Here is a 23,523-nt window from a genome sequence, read left to right on the forward strand (position 1 = left end):
AAAACTGCTAGAGCTAATTAATGAATATGGTAAAGTTGCAGGTTACAAAATTAATGCACAGAAATCTCTTGCATTCCTATACACTAATAATGAAAAATCTGAAAGAGAAATTATGGAAACACTCCCATTTACCATTGCAACAAAAAGAATAAAATACCTAGGAATAAACCTACCTAGGGAGACAAAAGACCTGTATGCAGAAAACTATAAGACACTGATGAAAGAAATTAAAGATGATACCAACAGATGGAGAGATATACCATGTTCTTGGATTGGAAGAATCAACATTGTGAAAATGAGTATACTACTCAAAGCAATCTACAGATTCAATGCAATCCCTATCAAATTACCAATGGCATTTTTTACGGAGCTAGAACAAATCATCTTAAAATTTGTATGGAGACACAAAAGACCCCGAATAGCCAAAGCAGTCTTGAGGCAAAAAAATGGAGCTGGAGGAATCAGACTCCCTGACTTCAGACTATACTACAAAGCTACAGTAATCAAGACAATATGGTACTGGCACAAAAACAGAAACGTAGATCAATGGAATAAGATAGAAAGCCCAGAGATTAACCCACGCACCTATGGTCAACTAATCTATGACAAAGGAGGCAAAGATATACAATGGAGAAAAGACAGTCTCTTCAATAAGTGGTGCTGGGAAAACTGGGCAGCTACATGTAAAAGAATGAAATTAGAATACTCCCTAACACCATACACAAAAATAAACTCAAAATGGATTAGAGACCTAAATATAAGACTGGACACTATAAAACTCTTAGAGGAAAACATAGGAAGAACACTCTTTGACATAAATCACAGCAAGATCTTTTTTGATCCACCTCCTAGAGTAATGGAAATAAAAACAAAAATAAACAAATGGGACCTAATGAAACTTCAAAGCTTTTGCACAGCAAAGGAAACCATAAACAAGACGAAAAGACAACCCTCAGAATGGGAGAAAATATTTGCAAATGAATCAACGGACAAAGGATTAATCTCCAAAATATATAAACAGCTCATTCAGCTCAATATCAAAGAAACAAACACCCCAATCCAAAAATGGGCAGAAGACCTAAATAGACATTTCTCCAAAGAAGACATACAGACGGCCACGAAGCACATGAAAAGATGCTCAACATCACTAATTATTAGAGAAATGCAAATCAAAACTACAATGAGGTATCACCTCACTCCTGTTAGAATGGGCATCATCAGAAAATCTACAAACAACAAATGCTGGAGAGGGTGTGGAGAAAAGGGAACCCTCTTGCACTGTTGGTGGGAATGTAAATTGATACAGCCACTATGGAGAACAATATGGAGGTTCCTTAAAAAACTAAAAATAGAATTACCATATGACCCAGCAATCCCACTACTGGGCATATACCCAGAGAAAACCGTAATTCAAAAAGACACATGCACCCGAATGTTCATTGCAGCACTATTTACAATAGCCAGGTCATGGAAGCAACCTAAATGCCCATCAACAGACGAATGGATAAAGAAGTTGTGGTACATATATACAATGGAATATTACTCAGCCATAAAAAGGAACGAAATTGAGTCATTTGTTGAGACGTGGATGGATCTAGAGACTGTCATACAGAGTGAAGTAAGTCAGAAAGAGAAAAACAAATATCGTATATTAATGCATGTATGTGGAACCTAGAAAAATGGTACAGATGAGCCAGTTTGCAGGGCAGAAGTTGAGACACAGATGTAGAGAATGGACATATGGACACCAAGGGGGGAAAACTGCGGTGAGGTGGGGATGGTGGTGTGCTGAATTGGGCGATTGGGATTGACATGTATACACTGATGTGTATAAAACTGATGCCTAATAAGAACCTGCAGTATAAAAAAACAAACAAAACAACTAATACTAAACTTTCATTGGGTTATTTGTATGGAAATATGTTAATATAAATGTTTCAGACATTACATGAAATTTCTAAAAATCTTATATTTGCATTTGTATGGAAATATGTATGGAAATATGTTAATATAAATGTTTCAGACATTACATGAAATTTCTAAAAATCTTATATTTGTATTTGTATGGAAATATGTATGGAAATATGTTAATATAAATGTTTCAGACATTACAGGAAACTTCTAAAAATCTTATATGTTCTGGTATAATGTTATAAGTAATAATCCTAGTTATTACTTTAAAATGTATATCTCAGAAATAACTAATTTTCTTGTCAACTGCATTATTATGAACTTTCATCAAATCTTTAACCGTGGTCATTTTTAAGTCTTTTGTCATTTACAGACAGTTCTGGGTGTACTCTGATGATTTTGCAAATATGTTCCTATAAAAGGGTTTCATCTTCAAGAAATTCATGGAAAAGACTCTGACAAGTACAGGTTTCTGGTAACTGACTGTACTGCTGAACTGAATGAATAAGCATTTTCAGAACTCTAATGAAAAACTGATGAACTCATAAAAGTGCTAACAAAAGATCAAGATAAAAAAAAAATTAATTACATGGGACTGAGTGAACTGATGAGGATGAGTATAATTTTTGTGACTTTCTGTCTGAATTAAAAAAAAAAAAAATCCCACAAGGACTCAGAGGCAAAGAATATACAAATCAATTTTCACTGCAAAGTAAAGGAGCTGTTACAGTGGAGGATTACTGGACTGAATGTCAATATTATGACATAGTATGAGTGTGAAAAAAAAAAAAAAAAATTCAACCATATTATTAATTATATTAAAAGCAAATTGTCTAAATACCTCAATTAAAAAGCAGGGACTGTCATATTGCTATCTACAAGAAAATTCCTTTAAATATAAAGGCATAGATAGCCTAAAATAAAAGCATTAAAAGTAAATATAGCATGCAATCACTAATCAAAAGAAAGCTGGAGTGGCTCTATTAATACGAAACAAGGTAGACTTTAGAACAATGAATGTTATTAGAGATAAAGAGGGACATTATATAATATTAACTGTCAATTCAACAAGATATAACAATCCTAATTGTATATACAGTTAACAATAAAGCTTCAAAATATATAAAGCAAAAACTGATCAAACTGAAAGGAAAAATAGGCAAATTCCCAATTATAGTTGGGGACTTTAACACAACTCTTTCAGTAATTGAAACAAGTAGACAGAAAATAGCTAAGAATATAAGAAGACCTGAAAAATACTATCAACTAATTTGACCTAAAACAAATGAAAACAAACTTCAAAGGACTGAAACCATTCAAGGTATATTCTCTAATCACAAAAGAATTTAACTGAAAACCAACTACAGAAAGATATCTGAAACATCTCCATGTGTTAGGAAGTTAGAAATTAGATAATTAGAAAATAACCAACTGCCTGGAAACTAGAATTACATTCATAAATAATCCATGGATTAAATATTAAGTCAAAATAGAAATCTAAAATTATTTTAAACTGAATGATAATGAAGATATGATACACCAAACCTTGTGGGATACAGATAACCAGTGCTTAGAGGGAAATTTCATATCCAGAGCATATATAAAGCAGACTGTCCTCTCCAGTGTAGGTGGGCATCATCCAATCCATTGAGAGCCAGAATAGAACAAAAACAGTGGAGGAAGGGAGGATTCATTGGCTCTTTGCCTGACTACATGAGCTGGGACATCAATCTTCTTTTGCCCTCAGCACTCCTGGCTTTCAGGCCTTTAGACTCAGACTGGAATCTATACCATTGGCTCTCAGGCCTTTGAGGAATGCCACTGGCATTCCCAGGACTCCAGCTTGCAGACAGCAGATCATGGGACTTTTCAGGCTCCATACATAATCACATGAGCCAATACCATATATATTGTTTTTCTGGAGAATACTAACACAACCTAGAATCTGTCATACAGAGTGAAGTAAGTCAGAAAGAGAAAAACAAATACCGTATGCTAACGCATATATATGGAATTTTAAAAAGCGGTACTGACAAATCTAGTACCAGGGCAGGAATAAAGACGCACACGTAAAGAACAGACTTGAGGGCATGGTGGGCGGGGGAAGGGGAACCTGGGATGAAGTGAGAGAGTAGCGTTGACGTATATACACTACCAAATGTAAAATGGATGGCTATTGGGAAGCTGCTGCATAGCACAGGGAGATCAGCTCAGTGCTTTGTGATGACTTAGAGGGATGGGATACGGAGGGTGGGAGTGAGGCTCAAGAGGGAGGGGATATGGGGATATATGTATACATATAGCTGATTCACTTTGTTGTACAGCAGAAACTAACACAACATTGTAAAGCATTTATACTCCAAAAAAGATGTGGAAAAAAAAATTTAAAACTCTGATTAAGAAGGACAAACTTCCAGTTACAAAATAAATGAGTCATGGGGATGGAATGTACAACATGGGGAATACAGTCAGTAATATTGTAATAATTCTGTATGGTGACAGATGGTAACTAGACTTATTGTGGTGATCATTTTATAATATATAGAAATATCAAATCATTATGTTGTATACCTGGAAGTAACACAGTTTATAGGTCAATTACACTTCAATTAAAAAAAAAAAATCTGGACTTCCCTGGTGGCACAGTGGTTAAGAATCCGCCCGCTAATGCAGGGAACACAGGTTTGATCCCTGGTCCAGGAAGATCCCACATGCTGCAGAACAACTAAGCCCGTGCGCCACAACTACTGAGCCAGCGCTCTAGAGCCCACGATCCACAACTACTGAGCCCACACGCCACAACTACTGAAGCCCGTGCGCCTAGAGCCCGTGCTCCGCAACAAGAGAAGCCGCCACAATGAAAAGCCCGCACACCACAACAAAGAGTAGCCCCTGCTCGCCGCAACTAGAGAAAGCCTGCGCACAGCAACGAAGACCCAACGCAGCCATAAATAAATAAATAAATACGTAAATAAGTAAATTTATTTTTTAAAAAAAACGTTGTACACCTTAAACGAACACAATGTTAATTAAAAAAAAAAAAATCTGTTACTCAGGCAGTTCCAAAGTAAACGAAGGAGGGGGAAAAAAGAACCAGAGATATGACTAAACCCCTCATGACCACAAATATTATTGATATTTATTTTAAAAGACTGGTTAGCTCACATCTTAATAAACTTCACGTAGAATTAAAAGACCAAACAAAAATACTGATCAGGAAGTCCTAATTAAGCAAGTGAAAAGGCAATTCACAGAGAAGTAGAAACTATTTTATATAACTAACTCCAATGAAAATTCATATCTGGAATTCATTTTATACTAACTACAACCTAACCTGACTTTTAAGAACAAAAGAAAATTTTAATACAAATGGATAATAAAATAAATAGAGATGTGGGAGAATAAACATCAGCTTCGGGTATTACTTAAACTGCTAACAACTAAATAGTGAAAAATAAAAATATAGCCTTCTAAAATTATGAACAAATATTAATATTTACAATTACAGAATTCCATATAATTTTCAAAGCATGTTCACATTTCTACTTGACAGTTATAACTAAATCGAGAGATGACTTGACCAAATTTATATTCATTTTAATGTCGAATGAGAAGATTTAATTGTTTTTACTAGATGCCAGGCACTGGCTAAGCAATGGAATGGCATAACAGATGTAGTTCTGCCAGCATTTAATTGTTACTTCAGGATAAATGGCTAAATTGCAGATTATTGTAGCAAATGGCATGAACAATTCTGTGTTTCAAGAACCTTGAAATTTCTCATGGCATTTGATAGAATAATTCACATCTAGGCATTTATCTTAAAGTCATAATTTGATGCAGGCAACGAATTGTACATGATGATATTCACTGCAGAAACAACTATCCAACAATGGAGCAAAAATTAATATATTATGATGTATCCAGAGGTAATGGAACAGTAAGTTTTTTGGTAGTATGTGATCATTCTCATTTTACCCTATCTTGTCAATACTAGGATTACCTCTTTTAAATTATTGTAGGGAAAAAAGATTAATTTTCATTTATATTTCTTTACTAATAAATCTGAACATCCTGTAAACATGTTTATTGGTCATTAGTAATTCTTCTTTTATGAGTTGTCTGTTTTTATCCTTTGGCCATTTTATCTGATGGACCTTTATAGTTTATTCATTTGTAACAGCTCTCTATATGTTGGGCAGGAAAAAGAAAGTATAGAAATCTTTGCATCTGTTTTACCCTCAAGTGTTATGCTTGGAGTTTTAGCATGAATCAGCTCATTTGAAATTACAATTCCTGTTTCTTAAGATGCTTCAACTTCTGATAGTTTTCAACTTCATGGATACTATCAGAAAGGTTAAAATACAATTTTTCAAGTAAGATAAGTTCAAAATAGTAAAAGCCAAGATAGACTTCTAGCATAGAAATGAAAATTTATAAAGTTTTAAGGTAATTAAGTGTGCTTATCTGTAGAAGTGAAAACAAATCTTTTAAAAATAAAAAAAGTTTTAGGTAGTATTACATTCAGGTAACATTCAAGAAGTTTTATTATTTTTTATTCAAGAAGTTTAATTATTAAAATGAAATCATTAGTTTTTCTTAAGGACCATTTACACATGCTTTACCAACTTGGGTTTGGACGTCTTCTTTAGTTAGTTCTTTTTTTTAAATGATAGGGAAAGATATCTATTTAACAAAAAAGCTGCAAAAAATAAACTTTAAGCTTGCCAAAAGCATTCACAGTATATAATTAAAATGTTATATATATATATGTATATAATCAAATAATGTATGATAGTTAATCACAGGTTTACTTTTTATAGTTTTAGCCATAATCAATTGTCAATATTAACTTCATCTACTAACAAACTAGATATAAAGGGTTCCTAACAGTTCTTCCCTCCAGTGCCCACCCCAAACTATGCCTACATAAGAAGAAAGATACTAAAATTATTTTTAAAAATAAGACTAAACTTCAAGATTTTAAGGAAATCTTAAATTTCAAGGAAAATATTATTTTTAAATGTTTGTGCATGCATCTGCATGTGTGTGTGTTATCTGAAAGTACTGCAACTAGTTGTAATGTTAAATAAATCAAAACTACTAAGTTACACTTGGGATTTAATCAACTTCCCAATTCAGTAGCATCAAAAGAAAAGAAGACAACATATGGGATTTTTTATTAATCCCATATTAGACAAGAAAAAAAAGAGAGAAATTCCAGTTAAATTATCTGAAGCAAACAGCTATAAGTGAACCCATTTTATTGAATACCTTCCCGACTCCCAATACCAGCTCCCTCTCATTTTCCACTGTGGCCTCTAGAAAGCATATCTGATTATAAACAAGGTCTCTACACCCTACGTCTCTTCTGTTTCTACCTCTGCCTGAACAGAAACCTGACCCCTCACCCAGGAAACTGCTTCCCTTGCAGCCCTCAGGAATGAAAGCTACTCATTCTCCCAGACTCCATATAATATCCCTTTAGTAGGCAAATCCCCTCTCCCTACTTTGAAGATCAGATCTAGTGGCAATATCACTAACCCATCATCTATCCATCCATCCAACAAATACGTACTTAAGTGCCTGTTACGTGCCAGGCACTGTTAGCTATAGGCTACAGAACAGTAAATCCTCATAAGGGTCAAAATCTAGTGAGACAAATATGAAACATAATTACACAAATAATTGTCAATTAGGAAAGAAAAGAATAAGAAGGTATACGAGAGAATCAGTAGGATTTAGTCAGGCCAAGAGTGACAGAGAACATTTCAGCATGAGAAAAGGAAAGAATGAACTCCATTTTCAAGGAAACCAAGTGCAGCTGGGCAAGTGGGTGAGGAGAGTTGTCTGACAGGTTGAGGAGGGGGACAAGGCCTTGAGGCCATGAATGTGAGGGCCAGGACATGCAGGGCCTTGAGGGTCATGTTGAGGACTCTGGATTTTATTCTAAATGCAATCAGAAACCACTGATAGAGTTTCAAGGCTTCATTCCTCCCCGGAGTCATTACTCATCCACTCACATTTAACCAGGATGCTTGTCCTTCAGTTCTACACAATGCCTTCCGCATCCCAGAAAGCTTCACACCCAAGGCTTCTCAGCTCCTCCACATCCTGGACTCCAGTGACCTCCAGCTCCTCCTCAAGCAGGATTCTCTCCACTTTTTCCTTGTCCCAAATTACTCCACCTCTGAAAATCAAATTCCAGTATTCCATTCTCAGGCCATAACCTCTCACCAAGCCTACTCTTCTTCCACTCTATACCTACTTCCACTATATACCTATCATGCCTGTCCTTCAACCTTTAAATTATTATCTGACTAGAAAAAACAATTGAAATATAATCTCATCAGAATAAGTGAAAAGTTACTACTATTTCTTCCACCCCTACCAAGGCATGTAGGCTTTTCTACGCCTTCCTCCATGCCCATACCAACATGTGTGAACTTATATACACAAATGGAGAGATGCTTGTTTTGATTACAAAAAGGGAATCATACTTAATAAAAAATGCTGTGACTTTTTTTATCCTAAAAATAAAAATCATGCACAAATCTCAGGCCAGTAGATATAGACTGAATTCATTCTTTAAAGTGCTGCACATTGTTCCAGGTACAGATGCTGCCCATGGTTCCCCTCCAACATGAACATCACTTGTTTCTGCAACAAACTTGCTGACCCTGGAAAACCTAGAAGGAGACTCTTCAGTGGAGTAAAGTGCTTCCATTACTGGTAGTTGGAAAAACACTGATACTTGTGACTGAAAAAGTCTGGGGGCAGAATGGCTGCTCACAGCACCGCAGCGGAGGGTAAGAGGTTTCAGGCCCAAGAGTACTGAAGCCATCATGCCTTTCACCACTTAGTTTGATAGTGCCCCAGAAATGTGCAAGGCAGGCTGCTGGCAGGTACTGAGGGAACCACAACCATGAGCAGGCAAGGAAAGTTAAAACTCACTTACGGCTCTCAGAAAGAAAGATGGCCAACACAACAGAAACAGGAGATGCCTACTGAGGCAGAACCAATGGAAGAAACAAGAGAATTTTAATGAAAATAGAATGGAATTACAGTGCTGAAAAACAAAAAAACAAAAAAAAAACCCCAACACTTTCGGGAACTAAAAATCAATCATGACTTCTTATTTAGAAATTCAGTACCCAACAGAAAAAGAGAATGACTGCCCCTGAGAACCATGTAAGTGGTTAGAAAAATCAGGTGGAAGAAATACCTCACAAGAAACCCAGTGACAGATACCCTGAGGGAAAAGGCAAGCTGCGTGGAGGTCAGATCCAGGAGACAAATCAAGGAAGAGGAAAGGAACATGTGGAGAGGTAATAATCACATAAATAATGGAAGGAAACTTTTAGAACTTAAGAAAGTCATGAGGCCCTGAGTATCAAGGATAAAGAGAAGATCCTGCCAGCCTGTTAGTACTGTGGGAACAAGGGCTTTCTGGGATGATGGGAAGTTGGAAGCAAACACTACGTGGGGACTCCCGGGGACTGACTCTGAACCTCCCTGACGCTGAGTTTGGTTCACACGCCAGGAGAGCAGAATGTCTGTGCTTAATGTTTCACATGGAAACATTAAGCACAGAGATTGTTACAGTTCTCCTGGCTCCGGCAAACTTCCTTCGTTATTCTGTGTCACTAGCATCTGAATACTAACCTTAGGGACTTTGCAGTAAGTCTTTTCCTTCCACAGTCCAGCTGAAATATTGTGGGGACCAATTTTTAAACGCCATATGCACAAATTACTTTGATAAAAATTAAAAATATAAAAAAGAGAAAGTATTCATAGATGAAGCAATGCATGATTGTTAAAAGAAACCAAACCATTACCTTTATTTATGAAATATACATGAAGGCAGTATGGTCATAGTTAAGAGCAGAGACTCTGGACGCCTGCTACTTACTAGCTGTGTGACCTTGTGCAAGTTACTTAACTTTTCTGTGTTTTGGTTTCCTGAAAAGTAACTAATTAATAGCACCTTTCTCATCAGACATAAAGATTAAATGAATTAATACATGTACTACGGTCAGAACTTTGGCACAGACTAGTACTCAATAAATAACAGCAATGCTGCTGCTGGGCTACTGCCGCTGTCACTGCTTACGACAGGAAAAAAGTATTGTACGTAGAACTTTAATTTTGGAGTCAGAAGGCTTGAGTTCAAATGCCAACTTTAAAACCCAAGGAGTTTTATATCACAGCCACAGAAGTTAACCCCTCTATGCTTACATTTTGTCATATCTAAGACAGGAATATGAATACCTCCCTCTTTTAACACCCATCTATCTACCTATTCACAAACATCAACTGAGTATCCATATACCAGGTATTATGTGGTGGCTGAAACAGAATCATAAATAAGATACAGTTCTGCCCTTAAAGAGTTCACAGTCTAGTGGGAAATACTCAAGAACCTTAGTTTTCTTTCACGTATTTCCTAAGGCTGTCTTTGCCTTAGGAGATGAAGAAAGGACCACAAGGGTCAAGCATGTGTTTTAGTACCACAAGTACTATGATTTAAAATTAAAAGGCAACTCTAATATTGTTAGCAATTGTTGGGAAAAAAATGTGGCCAGTTTCTGAAATTACTATATTTTGCTATTTTAAGAAAAATACTATGAAGCAGTTGGGTCACAGGGAAGTAAGCCCCTGCAGATGATATGGCAGTCTTAGGAGTGAGGGGACCAGAGATAAGCAGGCCCCCATTTCTGGTCAGAAATGGGTAAAACATCTTGGGGGGACTGAGCTCTGTTCATAGGCTGGACTGTGTAGTACACAACTTGCCTCTTTGAACAATCTTTTGAGACCTGAGTGTTCTTTGAATAAACAGCTCTCAAGCCTTTCTCTGAGAGGAGTCACTACAACTTGATCCCTTGTCAATTACATCCATCCCTTTTAGAGTATCCTGCTTTGACACATAGGGTAGGAGATTACAGAGAACATGTTCTTGGTAGCTCTTCTACGTCATCCCAATAACAAACACCTTATTCTAAAGCTTCCTGGGATTAAGAGAGTTTATTTTGATCATCCCATGTGAGTTGGCCATGGGCAGGGGTGGGACAAGTTATTCCCCTTTAATCTTTCACTTAACTCAGGGGTTTCAGAATGTCTACACTAATATCAGACAATCACTAACATAAGATGAAGAACAAAAGAGACTATGAATTTATAGGAGAGCCTAAATGCCTATTCTTTATAAAGAAACAATGCATGCCAACATACTTTCACCTGTTACCATCAGTTGGCATTTAGTAGCCATGACTTAAAATTCTATATTTAAAACCTCACAGAAATTATAATGGCATCTCAGCATATTTGAAACAATATTAAGTACACTGAGACATTTGGTATCTTTAGAAACTATGCAATTATATCATTATTAAAAATAATATCCAGAATATTTTCCTTTATTATATTAATATATAAATATACAGCACCATCATGTAAAACAATTATATACATTATTTAAAATCATGTATTTGGCTCATAATTGGCCTAGGTTTATTACAAATTCACTTGAATGGTTGCTACAGTCACAAGGAATGATTCTGGCTTCTTTTCTATGTGTAAAATATTCCAAAACTCAAAATAAATTAAATAGATATTAATCCAGAGCTAAGTGAAGATTACCCAGCAAAAAAGGAACACTAACATTTATCTTGTTTTAAAGTTTCAATTGGATAATAAATTATGTTTCAAGAATCTTTACATAAAAACCCTAATAGTACCACCCATAAATCATAAAATATAGCAACAGATAGTATATTTATTTAATTTTTACCTAATTACTTTTTAGACTCATAGTAAAAACCTATTGCTTATAGAAAATAAATCCAACAACTTATCCAAACATTGTTACATAAGAAGTTTTAAGAAACTGTAAATAATTCTTAATACTCTCATTTTGATTCTCCGACTTTTCAAGACTACGTTGTATTTCTTTCAAACATACTTCCTGATGTTGTGCTTTCTAAATAAAAAAAGAAATAAAGATAATTAATAATGACATTCATATCAAAGGATAGTCATAATATAAAATTTATATACACAATAATTGAATACATGGTTTTTAATTTTTTTAAAGAAGGAATCCTAACATCTGATGTGTTGATTATTAACTTATCTTACAGCTCACTTTTCTTTAAAATCTAGAATAAAGCACATACATGGTTGACCTCTACTGTGACAGTTTGTTGTAATACACATTCACTTAGCCCCAAACTATTACATATTTAACATGATTAACTCAAATGGATTTTACTTAAAACTGTCACAATTAATTTCTATTACATTTAACATGACATATTTTAATACTACTTTTTGCCATTTTCTTTGCCTAAAAGAATGACTTTTGCTATCTTAAAAACTGATAGAATTCTAGTTTTGATAATATGAATACTTTATTTTTAGAATCTTTTAAAAAATAAAATGAACTCAATATCATAAGTATTCTTTGAGGAAAAAATTTTAAATGTAATGTATTTTTAAAATATTCAGCTGCATATAAATTCCCAAGAGATCTGTTCACTGAAAATACTTTAGATAGACAGGCTGCAAATATCATCTAGCTTCCAACTAAAATGTAGGCACCTTGAGAAGAAAAATCTTTTATATCCTTCCTATCAGGTGTTCAATGACACCCGATACCTTCTGAAACTGAGCGATGCCCCCAGGGGAAGTGTGGTGGGTGGTATGAAACAACTTGCTAGGCTGAGCTACACAAAGTCACAGAATGAATATAGTGAATCTTTGAGGAACATCAATTTTACTCAACAACTTGGAGGGAAAAATATTAATACAAACCCACATACTGTAAGGTAGAATGCAAAATGTACATGGATTTTAGTATAATATATAAGACTCCAAAGACATTTCAGGCTTCTTGGTCAGAGGTAAGCTGCTGAGGGTCACCCTTGGGTCTGTGCAAGCACTCCGCCCTCCCCCGGAGCACCTGGGCAGAAAATCTGTAGAGGCCTGCCACTGTGGGCAGGGCACCCTAGAAGACATCAGCATACAATTAACTATGAGACAGCCTCTCAGGGGGCTTACAGTTCAGATGGAGCTGAGGCTTATATACAAAACAAATACTGAATTGCCAACTAAACTGCCCCCTGGAAGGGAGAGAACTCATAAACCCATTTTTCAGCAAGGTCTAAATCTATGGTTAGAATTCTAGTTTTTTACTACTGTAAAAATGATCAGGTTTAACAAAACATCAGATCTTAAATCTACCGATTTTAGCAGCTTTAATATTCCCAAGTACTGGGAATATTATAGCAAACACACCTCATCTTAATATACTTATTTTATTTTTTCAGAAGTTTCAATTACACAAAGAATATCACACATATTTTACAACAGAAAGTCTGACAGTGAGTTAAAAAAAAAGTTTTGAAATAAAGGGAAGGCCTGTGCTAAATTAAAGATGAGAAATGTTTTGTTCTGATTAAATTGCCATGGAACTTTTGATGGCAATAAAATTAAAATATTGCACGTCAAAACTCATTTAACTTTTGAACATTTCAGGTTTTCAATGATTTAGATGCTTGGGAATGAAAAAATAGTTTTCATGGAGTCTGGCTCCTGGAAAAAATAAAGTATTATTTCCTGTGTCACTGTTAAGTAGATAGTTTTCAAGTAATTCAGTCACAACTAGTGCCAGCTTTCACAGTTTGTTGTGCCATCTGACTATTTCATGAATAGTTAGGAAAAAACATTAGAAGACTAATTAAACACAGCCAATTTGGTATTCTCATCTCATGGCTGAGTGGACCAAAGCATCCACCTCACATGCAGATATAAAATGTTTACTTAACACTAACTTATAACTTTCTCAAATATAATATGCATTATTTAAGACATATCAAAATCTAACTCATAATAATAATGTTTATCTTAAAAACTGAAAAATTCATATTAGAAAGAAAATAAGTAAACGATATCTGTAACTTTCATTAAGCATCTGTCATGTAAAAGTAATATGCAGGGAAAGGGCCTGATGAGACTTCGGGGGAAATGTAATAGATGCTACCAAGGATGCAGGATAATAATTCTTTGCCCAAATGCTGACATTTTTATTTTTTATGATTTATATTATTTGTTATTTTTAATACTATCAGTAAAGCAATAGCCTTGATTCCCCTCACTTTGTATTTTAATTGTTTATAACTAAACTCCATGGTAAGAATGTTAAATGCTAACTTATTTTTAATGAAAATACATTAAGCCATACTAATACTTACACTGTTCATTTTGCAAACAAGTTGATTTTGTTCTTCATTTTTCTTTCTAAGCTCAGTTTCCAGATCTAATATTTTAATTTGTAAAGCCCTTTCTCTAGATGACATTTTCTCTATTTCTTCAGAAACCTGTAATTTCAATTAAAAGAATTAAAAAACTAAATGTGCTTTCTTTAGATATGATTTAAAGCCTTGACATAGTTATACTGTATCTCTTCTTTCCAAATAGGTATTATTTGGATATTAGACAATTTAATTAGAAAGTGTTTAAAGATGTTCTATCTTGAGAAACACATAGTGTAAGCATGTATTCTCCTCTTTGCTAAGTACCTGAAAAATCAGCTTGAAGTGGAAGAGGTATACGTATTTGCACTGCTCTGTGACGTTGGTAGGTTTTCCCCAATACTATATTTCTATAACCTGCTGAGACCAATTGCCATGTTTTACAGTATTTATATTTACCATGGTGTCTGGAGTGGTGGTGGGACATATAAAGTCCACAACCAACGCTGATTATAGACTTGGATGGACAGAATTGGGGGCAGGGTAGGTGATATTTACACCACACACACACACACACACACACACACACACACACACACACGAGATTGGTTTTTCATTCATTCACTTCGAGATTGGTTTTTCATTCATTCACTGAATGAAAATGGTCTGAATTTGAGTTTTCATATTTCTCTGATGGCTTATTTTAGCAGAAAGTCTAGCTTAGCTACGTTCATCCAAGGATTCAGATACTTGGGAGCCTATCTGCAGGAATGCTGGGTTGGATCCATAAGAATGACAGTGGAGGCAGGGACTAGTTCAGGAGCAAGGAGCTAGCAGGAAGGACTGTCCTCTAATCTCACTCCCATGGACTAAGTTCTAAGTTTATTATAAAGTTATTTACAAAGATTTCTTGTGCACAAATTCCAAGGGTGATTGTGAGGATAGCAGGATTTGAAGCTGTGGGAGAAAGGGTCCTCAGGACAAGTATCTGTGTCCTTTACAACGTCCTACAGTGTAGACAATGGTGACAGTGCAGTGATGGCACTCTTCATGTGGCAGGAACTAAAGACAACCCCATATTCCATTGTAGCAGGAAAGAAAGGAGGGGGCAGACACATCTCTGGGGACTGAACACTTGTGAGAAGGAATCTGAGAGCACCTAGCATTTCCAAAGTCCATTTAGTCTGAACCCAGGATAAAGTCACTTCTTATTTTCCTCCCAAAGGTTGGCACTGAGAAATCTGGATTACACTTCTATCATTGGCAGTACATTATACTACTTAGCTTTCATTCAATGACATGTCTTTCAAAGTCAATTTAAATTGCTTTCCTGGAGTTAAAAAAAAAAAATCAAAATATATCTATATGACACCTATGATTTAAGAGCCACATTTCAAGGATATCAGATGTTATCTCACCCTTGTGGAAGTGACTTTAACAGGCTTGGGAAAGACCATGGGTGGAAGAGAGTCTAGAGAGATAGATTCAAAATTTGGTGTTGGACATGTTAAGTTTGAGATGCCTATGTTAAGTGGAGATGTCAAATAAGTAGCAGAATATATGAATTTAGATGTCAGGATAGAGAAAAGTCTGGGGCGGAGATATATTTCTGAGAGTCATCAGGGTATAGACAATCTCCTTTTGGTGTCATTCAATCCTATGAGGAAATTCATCATCCCCATTTTATCAATTAAAAAACTAAAGTTTAGAAAGTAGCGTGCCCTGGGTCAGGGTATAATGTGTCAGAGCCAGAATTCAAATCTACTTCTTGTGGATTCCAAAGCCCACCTCGTGCCTTTCAAGATTACATTTTCAAATCACTTGATAAATCTACCTCTTCTTTGAGATCTTCCTGAATCATTTTCCCCTCCTCTCCAGATTGAACTAACCACACCCCCTCGGTGGACCTTGTATCTTCCCCGCATTGTAGCACCTACTTGCTGGATGACATTTGTTTGTTCACATGTTATCTCCCTATTGGACTGTGAGTGTCCTGAGAGCTGAGGCCAGGTCTTATTCATCTTTGCATCATAAGCACTAGCAGAATGCTTGACAGACAGTGAGACAGTTATTAAATGCTATCCAGATGGATTTAACCGGAAATTAAATCTTGTCTGTATTTATTTATACAACAACATTTGCCAAAAGAAAAGGGAGTTGAGCTTTATAGCTCACTGAATCCTGATCAAAACCAAAAGGTTCAATAATTTGCATATTTGCTGTGGTTTCATTAAAAAAAAAAGAGGGGGGACTTCTTTAAAGTGTTTTCCATCTCTGCCCTTTACCCTGCCACATCATCATTTATTTAGTGAAGTAACTCTGGACCAGTAATCTATCTGTTTAGCTCCAAAAGGGAAAAGCAGGTAAAAAACAAAAATGTAATTGCTCCCTTCACCCTGTCATCAGGATAAAAACAATAACTGTAGGTTTGGCAAGATGAGATATTGTCTGTTTCAAAAGATGACTCTTTGGTAAACTAAAAAGTTTCTGAATAAAGGCCATCTGTACCTTTTGTCTTCCTTCTTCTAAAGCAGCTTCCAGCTGTCTGGCCAATGCTCTATATTCTGCAGATTTCTCTTTAAACTCAAGATTGGTATGCTTAAGACGTCCTTCTTGGTTTGCCAGCTTCTTTTCAAGCTCTTTATTTTCTGCATCCATCTGTTCTAATTTTCTTTTTACAGAAGACATATATTTTAAAATTATAGTGTGTAGAAAAAAGGTAACACCAATTTTAAGTCAATTTAATACTTACTGTTTAAGGTTTTCACATTTCAACTGAATAAGATAATTTTCCTCTTCCAGAGAAAGCTTTGTCAGAAGATCATGATTTTCATCAACCTAAAGGAAAAAAAAGTTTTCTTGGTTATTTTCTTTATAATCAACTTCCAAAGAAATCTATATAGTTTATCATGAGAACAATTATAAAAAAGAAGAAGCTATAAATATTATTATTACTCCTACACAGAGAGACACCAAGAAATATTACATTGTTAAAACACAAGTTCTTAAATTCCTGGTTAATTTTCAAAAAACTATATTGCCTCACGGAAAATCTATGAAAAATTTTACTGAAAGATGGCAATTAAAACATTCTAAGTAATGTTTTATTGAAAAAGAACATTTATTTTATTAAGTAAATGTGAAGATTTTAAACAGTAATCCCCTATTGTTGGATACTTAGGGTTACTCTTACAGTTTTCTGTTTCACTTACAGATAGTGATTAATAATTGAATATCTGTGAAGTTGTAACTCTGAGTAAAAACCATATTTGTGAGAAGCAAAATAAAATAGATAAGCAAATCAACCAAAGACACACCTGCCCATGCCGAGACAGAATATTCTTCCCATTGCTTCAAAAGCTGTGTTTAAATAGTTTAAGAAGTTTTGGAAAAAAAAAAAAAAAAAAAAGAATTTTTCTCATAATTTCCATTAGTAATTTAGGTTATCTATGTGATTTGACATTTTCCTAGAAAGATCTCTTTTCAGGAACTTAAAACTCAGAAAAGTTTTGTTTGCCTGTTTTTAAAAAGAGGATGCATTTCAATATTAAATCCAGATTACATTTGAAAGATAAGACAGGGAATCCTTCCTAAAATTATTCTGCAAATAAAGAAAAAGACTTGCCACCACCTTTGGACATGCTTCTTTGAAAAACAATTAATTAAAAAAAATATTTTTTAAGTGATTACTATGCGTTAGGCACTGAGTTAGGAGATGGCTGTATGGCACCCACGATCTCTCTTCTGATGGAGTAAAAAAAGTATATGTTGAAAAAAATAACTGAGAATAATACAAATAAACTTGGTACATAATTCTAATTGAAATAAATTCTAATTTTTGTAAGGTAAATTACAATAATTTACCTTATCCTAACATCAAAAAATATACATGTAAACATAGCTTCGTTCCTTCGCTCATGCTATTACTATGTCCTCAAATGTCTAAATACAGATTTGTATGAATAAACTAAATCAGCAATTTTAATTACCAATTTTTTAAAAAATAGCTTGAAAATAATACAGTACTTGCATGAAACTGACCTTTTATCAACTTATTTAGATGACAGTAAAATAATCAACCCCTGACATGAGTGCCCTCAACTGGTGAAATTATTCCAAAGCATTTAACACATCTAGCAAAAATCAAAATGATGGCTGGACACCTGGCCCTGAAGCCCCCTAACGGCGTGTGCTTGGTCTGCACATTTCCCCTTGTGGTGCTGCAGACTCTCCTGACACTCGTGAAGCCTCTGTTCTGCCGCCGTCAAGGAATCGCGGACGTGCTCTAACTCCTTCAGATGAGACTCCATCTGGCCTCTCATCTGAGTTGTAGCATTAGGGAAATAAGTGCAAGATCACACGTTCAGCATTAACGTTTTTACTATCTTAAATACTAGATATGCTTGTAATATAGTAAATGTTTTAGGTATAATAGCTTTTTAAAAAAGATTTAACCAAATAAATAAGAATAAACTTTAAGTTAGACTCTGCTAAATAAGAATGTATAACTCAAAAGTGGGCTGGACTTCAATTAGTTTCCAAAAAGTTTGCTGAATAAACGAATACGGTAATATTAGCTTGCAGGGAGACTGTTTAAATTACTTAGGAAAGTAAACTTTTTTGAATTCTGTCATTTATATTCAAGTATAGATATTACTAAGGAAGCTGGTATGGTAGTTTTCTGCTGTCCAGCCATCAGTCTAAAGTAACTTCAGACTTTTTGTCATTCGATCTGGTAACTCAGATATTTCAATTAGAGCAGCCTTGCTGTGCTCAGCTTAGTCCAAATCAGTGGGTTTACTGTATATAAATTCAAAATAGCTAATATCATCAGTACTCAGTAGACTATAATTTGATCATTAATGTTACTATGTTACTAAGAACAAATCTAACTGTATTTATAGTAATCTCTTTGGCTGCTGCAATTCCTCACTGTGGCACTTTTGTGGAGATGTGACAAGAAGCAGCCCTAAAAAAATGCTTGTACTGCTAATTAAGAAAAAATAACAAGACATAGGGCACTTAGGATGTTCATAGGGAGGGAAAACGAGAGCTAGACTCTTTCCCTGAGACAGGGAACACACAGAGCTGCTGTGCAACATCTGGCATTCTTGATCACAAAAGATAAAAGTAGAACAAAGCCTACCTCTGGGTCCCCAAACATCTAAGAGCCCATGAGAAAACCAGGAGACAGTAGGAAAGAAAAAGGAAGCATTTCATTAAAAAAAATAATAATAATGGCTTGTCTGGTTTAATACCAGTAAGAAAACATTGTGACCTCACAGTATCTGAAAACCACAGGCTCCTGCCCCATTGGCCTTTTGAATAGGTTTTTTAAATAGACTTTTAGAGTGCTGCCTACAAAAGAGGAGACATTTGCATTGGTATGTCTCATGAGAAAAACTGATCAAGAGGTATGAAATGATTTCTTCTCTGCTCTGCTAAAAATAGGTGAAAAGTATTGATAATTCTAAGTAGTAAGTTGCACATTTGATAGGCTACCTTTATCTCTTTTAACCAGCACATTTTCTGCTCTAGCTGACCTCTTCTTCACATTGGTGACTCACTCAGACTTCTCAATTCCAAGATGTGGGGACGACCCAGAGACAGTCACCTTATTACACTCAGTTGGAACTGACCAGTAACATCCCATCATGTCCCCAGCCGGGAGTCAGGGGCGTCAACGTCCTACAACTTTTGTGCTTCCTTACCAAAACAACGTGAAAAGACCCAAAAAGGGATGCAGTTTCATTTAAAAACTTTAAAATAAGTCACAAAAATATCATAACTTGCCAACACTGAACTTCCCCTCATTCTTTTGCAACAGGGTGAAAAAAAAAGGAAATGATGTTGGGTTTTTTAATGTTATTTTTCTTCCATAAAAGCATTTAGCAGAGAATATTTACTTTGCTTTTTTACACAAAAGATTTACTACCAGAATAAAAAGGTAAGATTAAAAATGAAAGGTATTCAACTTTGCATGAAGCTCAGTGATAACCATTTTTTCTGCTACTTAAGTCTGCTCTTGTATCAGAAAAATTAAACATTTATGTTATTTTCCAAATATTCAGGAAAAAGTAAAAAAAAACATTCACACAAACAAACATTTCAAGCCTGGACGAAACATCATGTCCTTAGAAAACAAACTGCCACAGAAATCGAGAACAGATAATTTCTAGGTCTAAACTAAAGAAAATGACCAAAATTAAAGAATTTATATAAAATTCATAAAATATAAAACATTATTTTATTGTTTAAAATGTCAAACTTACCTTCTTTAATTTTTTATTTTTGTTTTTTGTTATTAGGTTATTCTCTTGTAGCAAATTTTTATATCTGCTTTCCACAATTTCAGCTGCTTCTTGCAACTTCTGTATCTGAAAATAAAAAATATTATTAGAGTAAGATGCATTATTTTATTATTAGGACCACTGTATGAAATAAAAAGCTAAAAAATTGAATTTAAATTTTAAAATTTCAATTTTAAACCCATTATCATTTTCCTATTAATACTCTATGTTTATCTAATGTTATTCCTTCTTTAAATACAGGAATCACTCAGTGCTCTACTCTAATCCACAATCCTTTTATGATTTGCCTGTCTTTTCCCATCAATACTTCTAGAATCTTCGCCTGAGCTCTGAATATTAGAGAGAGATCCTCATTTGCAGGTCCACGTCACTTTAAAGAATCAGTCTCTGGTCCAAACTAGCTCCCAAACCAATTATTTCACTCTCCGAATCAAAATCTGCTCAAAAAATATCTGAGCACTTTATACAAGGCCCAGAGTCAAGAATATGGTAACTCATCTACAGTATTCTTGATGGGGGATTAAACCAGAACAACCAGCTGGAAGACCCAGATGACATTCCCAATAATGCATTGCACAGTCCATCACAGCCTCCATTCTTACCTCCAGCTGGGATGACTGCAATATTCTAACTGGATGTCTCAACTCCAATTTCCTATCTAAACCATTGGGATGGAGTGCTTCCTACTTACCTACATTATGGCCCTCCTTAAGTTTTAACCTTTAGTTCATTATTCTTCAATTCAAACACTCTCTTCCAAGAAAATCAAGCTCTTTATTGACAGTTTGTTACCCATCACTCAAGGACCTACATAAGTCCCATCTTTCAAATGAAGTTTTTCTTAAACTTTCTAATACTTAAGCTTTTCTATAAATTACCAATTAACACACTCTCTATTCCATACATATTGTCATCTGTTCTTTTCCAGGTCTTTCATGTGAGTAAACCTGAATTATACTTTATTTATTTGGAAAGAGGAAATATTGTGCTTTAATGACCCTTGAAGGGAGTCATTATTCTAAATCAATACCATTAAAAATACAAGATGACAAATATAACCAAAATTAACTAACAGGATTATTATAGGTTCACATTACACCTATATAATTAATTTTAGATCTACTTTTAGGAATAACCAATACAAACACAGGATATTTAAATCAGGAATCAGCAGAATCATCATTTTATAAAAGTATTTGGGACCTTAAGAAATATTTGGGATACGTCATATTTTATCACAAATAATAACGCCACCTTTCTTCAGTTCTGCTTTTTTAGATCATAAACAAATGTAGTGTTTTAAATTACCTACCAAATTTAACAAACATTAAAATAAATGCAATGATCACCTGAGTTTTATAAACTTCAATAAGGGTTTTCTGTTGTTTTTCTACTTCTTGCAATTCTAAGAGTTCATTTTCAACAGAGGCAATCTCATCCTTCAAAGCAGCTAGTGTAGTCTATTAAGGAATATATAAATAAATTTTATAAATCATTAGAATTCATTTGTACTCCAGTGCTATAGCATTAAAAAACATAACTCATTTATCAACGAAGCTAATAAAATAATTATTTCTGATTGCATATAATTACCATCTAAAATTAGGAATTTCAGGAAGTTAGTAATATTTATGAGCAACCTTAATAAGACTTATTCAAGACCTATTTTTAAACTTTAAAAATTTACTGACAAAAAAGACTTGGAAAATAGAAAGACCATGTTCCTGGAAGGGAGGACTCAATACTCTTGGCATATCAGTTTTTTCCAAATCAATAAAACTTTACTGTAATTACAACCAAAAGTATAACAGTTGAGGGGAAGAGGAATATGACAAAATTAATTTAAAATTCATATGGAAAAATAGAGACTAATAAAAATTTTAAAAGATACTAAGTAGAGAATCTCAGTACTTATTAGATATTAAAATGTATAAAGAACTAAAATTATTAAGATACTAACATAATAATATAGAGGTCTATGGAATAGAAAAAGAAAAATACACTAAGATTATATTTAGTGTATGACAAAGGTTGGATTTTTGAATAAATGGGGAAAATATGGATCACTATATAATGGTAATAAGACAACCATTTATTAGGACAAAAGCAGATTTAACTATTTGCCTTCAGCAAACATGATTTTTATATTAAACAATTATATATTTATTTTAATGTATTAAATATTTTAAAGTTAAGCTTAAATTTTTTCACAGAAGATCCAGGTAAAATTTGATTTGATTTTAGGATACAAAAAACCTAACTAAGCATAAAATCAAAAGACAATATCATGAACTGTAAGAGTCTGAGATTTTATCCTCCAAGTTTACCAGTTAGCCTAGCACAGTTTCATACATGCTAGCAGAAGACACAAGACTCCTGGGTCAGAGTCTTAATTTCTTTATTACTCAAAGCAATAGCAGTAGCCAGATATTAGCATTTGTGTTAGTTTCCAAAGCCCCACTTCCCTCAGAGCAACACCAAGAGGTCCAGATGACACCTGTACATGTGGTGGGATGTACAGAGAAGCAACTCTGAGTTTAGGGAACCCAAATCTCTTATAACAGGCAGTAAGCATGCTTTTTGGTAGAAGGAAACATTGTTATCTTCCAAGGATGTTCACTATACAAACATCCTTGAAAAGACAGTCTGTATCTGGATCACAGGCAGTCAGATGTGCAGAAATGTGAGACTCCCAAAAGAAGCCGAAAAGGAAAAAAAGTATATATATACACACACACACATACAAACACACACATGCATATATATACATACATATGTACATGCACATATATCTCCAAAATTTCATAGCCCCTCAAAAAACTAAAGAGCCTAACAAAATGTGAAAAAAGTAAAAGATTATGACAAAAGATTAATACCCTTAATACAGAGAGAGGTCTTATATAATAATTAGGAAAAAAGACATGTAAAGGATAATGAGCAGGTAATTCCAAAAGGCAGAAACATAAATGATCAACAAATACATGAAAAAATATACTTACTAGTTATTAAAAAATGCTCTAGGCAATGGATAGTCTTCTAGTAGTGAACAT

General features: G+C 34.5%; 1 protein-coding gene across 6 annotated transcripts in view; it reads right to left on the reverse strand.

Moving 5' to 3' along the window:
* Positions 1–9,706: 9,706 nt before the first annotated feature.
* The window catches only part of ODF2L (outer dense fiber of sperm tails 2 like), a 37,645-nt gene continuing 23,828 nt past the window's right edge, over positions 9,707–23,523 (reverse strand). For 3 of the 6 annotated variants that reach the window (XM_057533287.1, XM_057533292.1, XM_057533273.1), the window contains 6 exons: positions 21,823–21,933; positions 20,435–20,539; positions 16,915–17,000; positions 16,671–16,833; positions 14,163–14,288; positions 9,710–11,890 (listed from right to left, as the gene is read on the reverse strand). In XM_057533287.1, the coding sequence (XP_057389270.1) occupies positions 11,762–11,890; positions 14,163–14,288; positions 16,671–16,833; positions 16,915–17,000; positions 20,435–20,539; positions 21,823–21,933 (720 nt within the window). In that variant the 3' untranslated portion in view covers positions 9,710–11,761. Of the gene's footprint in view, positions 11,891–14,162; positions 14,289–16,670; positions 16,834–16,914; positions 17,001–20,434; positions 20,540–21,822; positions 21,934–23,523 lie in introns of all 6 variants that reach the window. The other 3 variants (XM_057533298.1, XM_057533276.1, XM_007173043.3) reach the window with 3 other exon arrangements.

This window comes from Balaenoptera acutorostrata, chromosome 1 (genome assembly GCF_949987535.1).
Source record: "Balaenoptera acutorostrata chromosome 1, mBalAcu1.1, whole genome shotgun sequence".
Taxonomy (NCBI): domain Eukaryota; kingdom Metazoa; phylum Chordata; class Mammalia; order Artiodactyla; family Balaenopteridae; genus Balaenoptera; species Balaenoptera acutorostrata.